This window comes from Drosophila persimilis, unplaced genomic scaffold (assembly GCF_003286085.1).
Source record: "Drosophila persimilis strain 14011-0111.01,24,50 unplaced genomic scaffold, DperRS2 tig00000124-arrow-pilon, whole genome shotgun sequence".
NCBI classification, from domain to species: Eukaryota; Metazoa; Arthropoda; class Insecta; order Diptera; family Drosophilidae; genus Drosophila; species Drosophila persimilis.
Genome location: NW_020825294.1, coordinates 2,112,471 through 2,123,385, shown reverse-complemented (window position 1 = coordinate 2,123,385; position 10,915 = coordinate 2,112,471). Strand labels below are relative to the sequence as shown.

Sequence of the window (10,915 nt, the reverse complement as noted above, 5' to 3'; positions counted from 1 at the left end):
TTGGCAATTCTTTACCATTCAACGATTCATAGCAACTTAATCTACATCTAGTCGCAGACAGAAGCTCCTCTATGCGCCAGAGCTGCTGTCAATTGAGTGGGGCAACAGATACAAACAAAAATAATATCTACAGATACAACAACTCTGTTTAATGGCAGGCCACGACGTTAGAGATCGGCTCTGAGGGGCTCTCCGTTTGTAGAAATTTAAATACAAACAACTCCTCAAGACGCTCCTCAATGCGAGGCTGGCGCTAAATCAAACGATGAACACGAACATTGCCATAATGACGACACTGCTGCAGACCCCCGGAGCCCCCCCGGAGCCCCCTCTCCTCTTTAGAGAAGTCAAATTATATTGGAAAATTGTTTGCGCATGCCCCCAGATACCGTTTTTCGAACACTTGTTGAGAGGATCATTCGAGTGCTACTTGCTACAAAAAAAAAATTACCATCGCTGGAGCCGTGATTCCCGCGACACAGAAGCAGAAGCCACAAAACGTTCATCAAAAAGTGCAAATTTGTGGCAGCTATTTCTTGGCTACCTCTCCTTTCATAGACCCAAACACACATTCCATACAATGTCTTTCTGCCACATACGAGTACGAGTCGCGTACGCGGCAGTGTCTGATGGTTGAACAAAAGTCGCTTTGGTCACGACTCCTTCCCATCGAAGAGAAGTCTTCTGGAGGAGCAGGAGGCGGTGCTGGTGCAGGGCTTTTTCTGGCTTCCAGTGAGTCACTCCTCATGCAACAATTGTTGCGTTATAAAATGCGAATGATCGCATACTGAGGGGCAATCGACTACTGCGGCTACTGTGGAAAATGTTGCTTTGCCGTCGGGATTTTGTATCTTTAGAAACGATTTTTGGCCAGGCAATGAAGATGGGAGACGCTTCGAAGAGAGAAAGATGTGAGTTCCTAGAAAGATGGTTGGAAAACTGGATGATTATGGGGGAAAGAGAAGAGATGAAAGAAGAGTTTCGTAGGCCACCATATATGGATTTTCCAAGCCTTAGTCCGCGGCAATCTATAGGTAGATATCTCCATAGATTGTCCCTTCCCTCGTTTGACAGATAGATCACTTAATGGATAGAAGGATCTTTGAATTGTTAGCTGAAACTTCCCTTATGATAGATCTTAAAAACTCCATCAAACACTCACAGACTTAAATGTGATTCCACATCACAGATTTTATAGCTTCTCTAAAGTCAGTAACGTCGAAAACGTAGCTTGATAAAAATATTAACCAATTTTAACTAGAAATTTTTCAACAATTTGTCTCCAAAAGGAAACTTTTCTTTTTTTTTGTCATCAGAAAGTGAACTTTTGAAATGCCTTGCAAAATGCTTAAAATTAATCTGTTTGTATTGATCTTGTATCTGAATCTGGGCTTCGCTGATGTGGAGCCAGTGGAAAATGAAGTTGCCACTGCCGCGCCGCTGTACACCATCAGCGGGTACATCTTGCCGCCGGATCGCAAGTTGGGCCTAACCCTCCGCTGGCTGTCGGAGATCACGCTGTCGATCAACGGCGGCCAGTACAAGGGATTCGTGCGCACCGACGGACACTTTCTGATCAGCGGAGTGCCGTACGGGAGCCATGTGGTGGAGGTGCACCATCCGGACATCTACTTCCGACCCGTGCGAGTGGAGATCAATTCGCGGGGCAAGTACCGGGCTCGGGAGGTGAGCTATGTGGATCCCGTGACCGTTGTCCAGATTGCCTATCCCCTGCGGCTGGCGCCACTGAAGCGTCGCAAATACTTCAGGGAACGCGAACAGTGGCGCTTCGTGGACTTTGTCCTGCATCCCATGATCCTGGTTATGCTGGCGCCCGTCCTGATGCTCCTGATCGCCAATCACATCATCAAGGATCCCCAAACGAAGCGCGAGCTGGACAAAATGCAATTTCCAAATGTCCCCAACAATATGCCGGACCTCAGCGACATGCTAACGTCTCTGCTGTCGGAGAAGCAACGCCCACCCCCACCACCACCCCCTCCAGAGAAGCCATCACCCAAGAAAATCTGCAGCAGTCCAGCGACAAAGCAAAACAAGAAGAAACGTTGAAGAAACCCCCCCCCCTGCCGCTGCTTTCACAAATAAAGATTCCGTTTGGTGTAATGTTCATAAAAACTTGTTTCTTTTCTTTTTCTTTTTTTATTGGATCACAATGTTTTCTTTTTCTTCAAATTTCATAACTCTTTGCAGAGAGATGTGGCAGCCCTGACAAGGGCTTGTGTGGTTTTTCTCTAACAACAAAAACCCACCAAATGGTCAGCCATTCCAAGCCATAGTTTTTCAAGGATCCCAAGTTTAATATATCCTGAAATGAAGAGAAGAGAAAGCGAGTTTTAGTCGAGGGTTTTCATCTATATCAAAGCTTATAGAATACATTAATGACGGAACAGCTGACGCTGTCAAAACCTTGTTCCATTCCCACTGATTCCCATTTACCCCAGTAGCAGTTGCTGCATTCCATTCCCACTTGTTCCCTTTGTATTCTATAATTTTTTGCTTGCAATTCTTGAATAATTACCTTGAAAAAGTAGGCCTTAGGGCTTGCTGAACGTCTTGGGGATTCAATCCCCAACTGCCGCCTGGTATCTTGATTGAGTGAATGATTGGACTATTCGCTACCTCCTCTCAATCATTGTCTTCATTATAATCGTTTCGTGATACCGAATACACATCTCCATATCTCGGTGGTGTCCTTTTGCATCCTGTCGCCAAAGTGTCGTCCAAGTGGCAGTACTTTTGACTCCTGATTCTCTCTCTTCTCTTCTCTCTGAATGGTTGCCGCAGTCCGCCCCCCCCTAAGAAACGCAGTGGCCGCCGCCCAAAAAGTGCATGGGGGTCTTTGGGGGTGTGGCCGTTTCGGGGGGGAGGCGGCGTGTGGGCAACGCGCAGGCAAAACCAAAAAAATTTGTGTTTAAAATGCTTTTTGTTTGCGCGAAAACAACGAAAAAACGAGGCTAACGAGAGCGTTTTACGGAACGGTCCGGTTTGCGGCCGAGAAGCTCCAGCTCTTAGGCGGTCTTCTCCTTCTTCACGCAGAACTGTCGCAAGGCCGCCAGCGAATTGCTGGCGCTTAGATTCTCCGGAGACTCGCTACCGCCGGCCACGGGCAGGACTCCCCCGGTGGCAGCGGCTGCAGCGGCGGCCAGCTTGGCTCTCGTATTGGCTGCGGCCCCGCCGCCACTGGCCCCCAACGAATCGAACATCGAGGACAAAGCATTCAGGGAGTCACTGGGATACTTTTTGTTGCCCTCGCTGCCGTCGTACGACTTGTGGCTGGAGGCTGGAGACTTGGGTGTGGCCGAACGCTGGCTGTCCGCCGGACTACGCGGCGGCAGGAGCCTCGACTGCGGGCTCCCTGCCACCGAGGGGGTCTTGGGCGAGGCCCGCTCCACATTGTTGTTGTTGTTGTTGTTATTGTTGTTGGCAGCGGAGGAGGCGGTGTAGCTGCCGTTGACCAGGGTGGCCTCCATTTTGGGCGACGGCATGGCCGTGTCATCGTTCTGCTCGTCGCTGATCTCAGACTTGATCTCCATTTTGATGGCCTCCTCCTGCTTGATGCTGCCCACGGACTTGCCGGCCGAAGACTCCTCCATGGCGGAGGCGGAGGCCATCAGCGGCTGCTGCTTCTCGGGCGTTGGGGCATCCAGACGTGGCCTGGCCGCCTCCGCACTGCACTCGCTGCCGCTCCGCTCGCTGCTCGTGTACCGATAGTGCTGATAGTACGGATCATTCGTGTCAATCAGGGGCTTATTGTAGTCCACCGTCTCGTCGATGCCGAGGCGTTTCAGGATGCTGCTGGCCACGGGGGAGGTGTTCTTGGTGGACGAGTTGGAGGGACTGCTCGCCGGGAGGCTGGCGTGCCGCGGCGGCGTATCAAAGCTGGTGGTGAACATCTGCTCGATGGCACTCAGTACCGAGGAATTGCCCGGCTTGGCATTGCCGTTCTTCTGCTCCAGCAGCTCGGGCGACTTGTTTTTGGCCAACAGCTGAGCGGCAGCCACCTTGGCGATCTCCTCCGGGGACTTCACACCCGTTATGTACTGCCGCATGCGTTCCGCAAACAAAGCGGCATCGTTTTTGTCCCCTCCGCCCGGTCCGAGGCCGGGCTTGCCTTGAACAGCACTCTTTTCCGCTGCCAAATCGTCCTGATTGCCCGCCCCGCCGCCCTTCATTTCCAGGAGTTTCCTCACCGGCAGGGATTTCTCCCTCTTCTTGGGGGCCGGCCTTTTGCGGGCGCCGGCATTCTGGAGCAGCGGCTCGGCATAGTGATTGTTTTTGGCCATGTGATTGCTCAGGTCGCCGAGACTGTTGAAGGCCTTGTCGCACACCTTGCACGTGAGCACGGCGCTCAGGGTGCGGCTCTCCTCGGAGCTGAGGCTGTTGTTGTGGTTGTCCTTGGAGTCCGCATTGGCGTTGGCCTGGTTCTGGGACTTGATGGAGATGCTCTGCTCCTGGGAGAGGATGTTCGTGTAGTGCTGCGTCTCCTGCATGTGCTTGGTCATCTCGCCGAGCGAGCGGAAGCTCTCGCCGCACCGCATGCACTTCAGGATCTGCATGGCCTGCTCCACGCCCTTCCCCAGCCACACGTTCTGGCCGCGCACCAGCTTCCGGGGCAGCGGCGTCGGGGGATCGCCGCGGTACTGAAACGCGTTCTTCACGTTCGCCGAGGGGGAGTGATTCGCCTGGGAGCCGCCGCCGCCCCCCTGCTTGCGCATATTCTGGTGGTTCTGCGGTGGCGGCGGTGGTGCCGGATGGTGGTGCTGTTGGTGGTGCTGGTGCTGGTGCTGGGGGGGATTGTTGCTCGGCAGATTCCCGAACGGTGGCACATTCACGCCGCAGTGTTTGCTGTCCTTCATGTGGGTGGTCAGGGCCTCCAGGGTGGGGAAGCTCTGCTTGCACCACACACACCGGAAGACGGAGCTGGCCACGCCCTTGTTCTGCCAATGCGATTGCCAGATGTTGTGGCGGGCCTTGGTGACGCCGCCACCGGAGGCGGGTGTGGCACCTGCTGCTGCACCAGATCCTCCCTCGGAATTGTGGCTATTGTTGGATCCCTGCTGCTGCTGCTGTTGTTGTTGCTGCTGCTGCTGCTGCTGTTGCTGCTGCTGTGCGGGACTCTTTGGCGGTGCTGACTGTGCGGGCGGTGTGGCCTTCGACTGATGATGATGATGATGATGCTTCTCCTTGTGTCCTTGGGCGCCTCCCTTCACAATGTCCGACATCTTCTCGAGGGGATCCACCACCAGATCGCTTTTGCCATTCCAGTCGGGAAACTGTCCGGCGCGGAAAATATTGGCGGCCGCCACAGCCGCCAGATAGGGATTCACTCCGGGCATCAGTTGGCTGGCAGTGGGCGGCGCCGGCGTAGGCGAAGGAATCGCCGGAGGACTCTCCGACTTGAACATCTTCTTCACCTGGATGTGGCCCAGCTGTGGCTCGGCGTCGTGGCCGCGTTTCCGTGTGCCCACCGACAGATCCAGGGGATTGTTGGCCCCGTCATCGAAGTCCTCCTCCTCCTCGGAAGCTGGCGGCTCGGCGGACTCCGCCCGGCCATAAAGATTCGTGCGAAAGTCCAGCGCCTCCGAGTGATTGCTGGAGGCCGTGGGCGATGCTTGCGGTGGCAGCTTGAACGGGGCCGCCGCCTCATTGGGCAGGGGCAGGGGCAGGCGGGGTCCTGCGGCCGCCGCCGCAGCCAAGGGGAAGCCGTACTGCTGTGCGGCCGCGGCCACCATATGCAGATACGCCTCCATGGAGGGGGGCTGTGCGGGCAGGTTCTGCGGCACGGCCGGGAATGTCGAGTGCATGGATGTGGCTGGCATCACACCCCCTCCGCTGTTGTCCCCGCGCTGCCCCCCATTGTCGGAGGAATTGGATTCGTGCGAGGGACACCGCTCGCTGGAATTGGCCGATTCCGTGGAACGGGGACGAGCTGTGGGCAAAGCGCTGCAAAGGCAAAGAAAGGGGGAGGAAATTAGTTAAAAGTATAATTTGGAGATATTCTAGGTCCTCTAGGGATTCTCAATGAGTGTTTTAAAGATTACTAATCATCATTTGAAACTATCTTCCTGGTAAAACAATCTTCTATCTTTTGTTTCCCTTAAGATGTCCTCATTTACATCATATCACTCATCAATCAATCTACAAAGTACACTTTTAGAGCTTTCTCCTCTCCCCATCAAAGACTTTCACAAGCCCAATGGTTCCTCTATAAAAAAAAACCCCACCATAAATTGGATAAGCAATCAAGAGCATAATATTGGAAATCTGCCCCACATCCCCCCCCCCTCCAAATATGTTTATATTTTGCGGTAAATCATAAGCCCCACCGAAACCGAACCGCAGGAACAAACCCCAACAACAATGGCAACAATGCCAAACATATGTCAACATTTCGATTTGTTATTCAAATCTCAAAAGGCGCCATAAACCAAAATGAAAACAACAAACAACAACAACAAAAAAAGCAAAAGAAAAAAAATGAAACTGTGTCTGCCGTTTGGAACACAGCTGTGGGTTCCATCAGTCCATCTGTCCCTCCAACGACGATATACGTTCCACTGCCGGTCTGTGCCGCTATCAGTGATCTACGATCCACTGTCCCTCTCTCCATCCACGTTCCACTGTCCCTCTATCCATCCACGTTCCACAGTCCATCTGTTCTGCCCATAGCCCGATATACGTTCCACAAACCACCATTGCTTCGCCGCTTAATGTTCCACTATCCGTTTGTCCCCTCACCCTCGCCCATACACGTTCCACTGTCCATCTGTCCACCATTGTCTGTCTATCCCTCTCTGATACACATTCCACTGCCTCGTACGTCCCCTCCCTCGCTCCAGCGACTGCCTAACGCCGCTCTATGGGTCGTAAAACTCTATATTGGAACAATGGCGTTTAATTCGAGATTTGAGGCCTGAGTTATGAGCAGAGACCAGAGACCGACCCCCGAGATGTTCATAATCGTAAGCATCTCCTCAGAGATCTGAGATCTGCGGCAATTATTATCATCTGGCTGTTTGTTGCTGGGCCATAGACACACATTCCGCATAACAGTTTGCATAAATTAATTGGCAATAAAAAAAAAATTAAAAACCGAAAAAACCGAAGGAAAAAATATGGAATTTGATTTCCTAGAGTATATTTACAATCGAAAATGGTAACACACATATAACATTTTTTATGGGCGCGAGAGTCGGTGAATGATTGCCTTGATTGACTTTGAAGTATATGCAAAATGGTTATAAATTCTTTGATGATTAGGCACTGTATCTGTATCTGTATCTGTATCTCTATATGTAATATCTGTGTGGGCGTCTGCTGGCGGTGTGTGTGTGGGGCTGATTCCATGGCGGAAATCACTGAACAAAAGCGGCGTTAATGTGACTTGATTTGAATGAACAAAATACTATAACGAAAATATAAATATGTTTCTTCTGTTGTCAACAATTTGTCAGGTGTTCTATTGTTTAAGAAGCGATCGCTCAAACAGCAAAAAAAAACAAAAAAAAAAAAGACTTCTTTAAACGGAATTAAGTTGTTCGAAGGAAAACGTTTGTCAAAAGTTCCCTAATTGATGGATAGTACATAGAAAAACAAACGGCAGATCCAGACTATAGACAATATTGATTGGTTCGGTGTTCAGATGATTCATATAGGGGTACACCTGTAAGCCCAGGCGGCGTTTTATGACAGCATATCATAGATACAGATACTTATTACACACCGATCGCTCACAGCTAATTAGCCATCCATCCAGATTGCATTCAACGATTAAGCCCGCATATTAAAGCCATTGCTGTGGCAGTTGTGTTGCTGTTGTGTTTTGTTTTCTTGGCAACAAGTTTTCCTCATAGCAATAGCATATCATAATCGGAAATCTCGTTATTCGATTAAGCTTAAATCACAAATGATTTATACGCAACTTCTCTCCTCTCGAGTGCAGTTAATTACAGCTTGGAATTGTCTCATTAATAATCGACAGCGAGAGAGAAAGAGAGAGAGTTACATGGTTGCATCTATGCAGCCACGACTTTCATGGGGAAGGAATGGGATACAGTGCGTAGAGTTAGTATATACACGAATGTTTGGAGGTGATAGCAGGGCTTCTGCCATGTTTAATTTGGGAAAAAAAGGATTTTTAATTGCTGCGTTAGCATCGATAAGGCTTTTAATTCGATAAATTATCGATTAATTGCAATTTCAAGCAGATATAATGATATCTTAAAGCAATAAATACAAGAATATATCATATATATCTACTATATTCTGACTATTGTATCCATCAGATAGCAGATAGCGATTGATACGCTTAATTTTCTGTTATCAATCGTTTGAATGCACATTCCTACACTTTTGTAAGGCACTGTAGTGCACTGTCTAAATGGGGGAAAAAAAAACTAAAACATGACTAATCCGTAAAGGTAACAAAAGTGAATATTACTACACACAGATACGCAGATACACACACACACTCACAGACACCACGCACAAATCAGCGGCAAATTGTGAACATAAATCTTCCCGGTAATAGGCAGACACACACTCACACACACAAAGATACACAGATACAATGCCAGATAGAAAGAGAGGGCGAGAGGGAGGGCTAAGTGGCAAAGATACAGATACAGGCACCCCCCACCCAATTGAGTAGAAGATGGCAACCAGAGCGTATCGTGAGTTTTTCTTCACTTTTCGCATGATTTATTCAAATTTTCTGGTACGTCATCGCCTTGGTAAAATATCTTGAACACATTTTCCTACCCCATCCATCCTCCCATCTACAAAGTAGACGAACGAAAAGGAGGCAACAAATATTATTTACATATATTGCAAATTCGTATATCTTTCGCAGCAAAACGAGACAATTTGTCGCACTTTATTAGTAATGCCACAGATGCAACACAGCACAGCCCCATTCCCCTCAACGGGAAAACCCGTTTTCAGATGTATCTCGAAACTTGTTTAATCATAATTTTCAGATACACACACACACACACACACACAGCCCCCAAAAGATAGATCATTTTGGAATCTATAGCACAATTTTTGTGTTTAATTTTTACCCCCATTCCCCCCAGCGATTACAAATCAAGTTTTTCCGTATTTTACAACTTGATAAAAATTATTGTTCTTTTGGGGTTCTGCTTGTGGGTTTCGGGATTTCTGAGTTGTGTGTTTTATTAGTATAAATCAATAGTTTTTCGAAAACAGAACTGCTGCTCACGGGTTGCTGGCGCTGGTGCGGGGGTGGGTTGTATATGCCCCTGATATATGGTGTGCCTCAAATATTGGCGTGGGGCAGAATTTATAACGACAGGTGTGCGACGTGCACGACGACGACGACGACGACGAGGACGCCAATCATCAATGATTCGGATGAAATAATCATTTCTTGGTGTATATTTATCTGTGCCCGCCCCACAGTCTAAAGTAATATTTTAATGGGCCATTGGCTATCAAAAATCAGAATTCTGGCCCCCCGAATGACGAGGCGAAATGAAAGAGAGGGCCTCTCATGTGATTAAAAACGTTCATATGGTTAGGCGACAGTTTTGGGTTCTATATTTGTGGATTTGATGAATGGTGGAAGAGTGCGCTATAAAATTATATCATTTTCTGGGGAATCTATCTGTGGCAGTATTTCAGAAACCAGACGGAAAGATATGGATCTAAGCAAATAGTTACGGATAGATTTTAGTTCTTAAAGTATGAAAACTTCTAGAGGATAATTTCTAACAAATTTCAAGAATCGAAAACTCGTTTTGAGGCTTCTCTTCCAACTTCCATCTAGAATAGTTTTCACAGCTCTATGGACTATCTCCAGATGGATCTAATTATCTTTTATTATGGCTTTCAGTTTGGTAATAACCAAGAAACTATATACGAACAGCTGTTTGTACTAAAGAACTACAATCAAATCACTTTTAGAGGATCAGAAAAAATGTACTTTAAATCGGAACGAAATGATAGTCCATATAATTGATAGGTTTTGATATATTTTTCCCCTCCTAGATTACTTTTAAAATTTGTTTAAAAACGATAAAATAGCTACATCTTTTTGCAATTTAATAAAACTCTTTCTTAATACATATCTCTCGATTATCGTCGTCGTCATCCAAGGGGCTTGCCCCCTAGTCTTTCTATATATTCGCTAGTAAACGTCTTTGATTTAGTTGGAAACGTATAGAATGAAATTCCAATAGAAAGAGTTCGTCCCTTATTTTCAATAGAACTCTACACATAGTTTTCCCGTTTCAATTCTCCACTAAAGGGGATTCCCTATAGGTTTTTCCAAACAATTCTCCCCCTATAGTTTTCTGGACCAAATCATAGCCAAGTAATCGTCCTCTTTTCAACCCCAACTATAAGACGTCTAAATTAAACATATATTCTAAAACTATTCACATCTATAACTTTATGAATCTCCAAACTAAATCTACCAAAAATCTACCCCAAATGTCCCTAAATTCCTTTTAGAAGGCTATTATAATCGTATCTCCCAAAAATGCCAAACACTTACCCGGCATTTAGCGCCTGTCTGTAGATCTCGAGCATCAATGCCTCGTGCAACATGTTGAGATTTTGTTGAATTTTGACGGTTTTGATAGAGAACTTTGCAGCAGTATGTTCTATATCCTGGCTAACAGGATTTGTCGATCAGAACTTATTCGTAATTTGACACAATATTCATAAATTTTTGTTTTGTTTTGTTTTTTGCACTTGGTACGTTTTTTTCGTATAGAATTTGTTTTGTTGTAGCGTATAACTTTGTTTGGATTTTCCGATATATATATATATATATATATATTTGTTTTATTTTATATATCGTATGGCAGACAAAAATGTAGGTTTAAATATTTTTGTTTTTAAATTTAATTTAATAATTGCATTGAAT

The 10,915-nt window shown here is 47.2% G+C and overlaps 2 protein-coding genes across 2 annotated transcripts; one reads left to right on the top strand and one right to left on the bottom strand.

Annotated features, from left to right (window-relative positions):
- The first annotated feature begins 1,344 nt into the window (after positions 1-1,344).
- Positions 1,345-2,070, top strand: LOC6593940 (ER membrane protein complex subunit 7 homolog). Its single transcript, XM_002018970.1, has one exon. The coding sequence runs from the start codon at positions 1,345-1,347 to the stop codon at positions 2,068-2,070; it is 726 nt and encodes a 241-aa protein (XP_002019006.1).
- Positions 2,071-2,959: 889 nt separating this feature from the next.
- Positions 2,960-10,666, bottom strand: LOC6593941 (protein teashirt). Its single transcript, XM_026987916.1, has 3 exons — positions 10,541-10,666; positions 5,116-5,964; positions 2,960-5,061 (listed from the first exon to the last, which is right to left on the bottom strand). Exons 1-3 carry the CDS (start codon positions 10,591-10,593, stop codon positions 3,030-3,032), a joined length of 2,934 nt encoding a protein of 977 aa, XP_026843717.1. The 5' UTR covers positions 10,594-10,666; the 3' UTR covers positions 2,960-3,029.
- Positions 10,667-10,915: the final 249 nt, after the last annotated feature.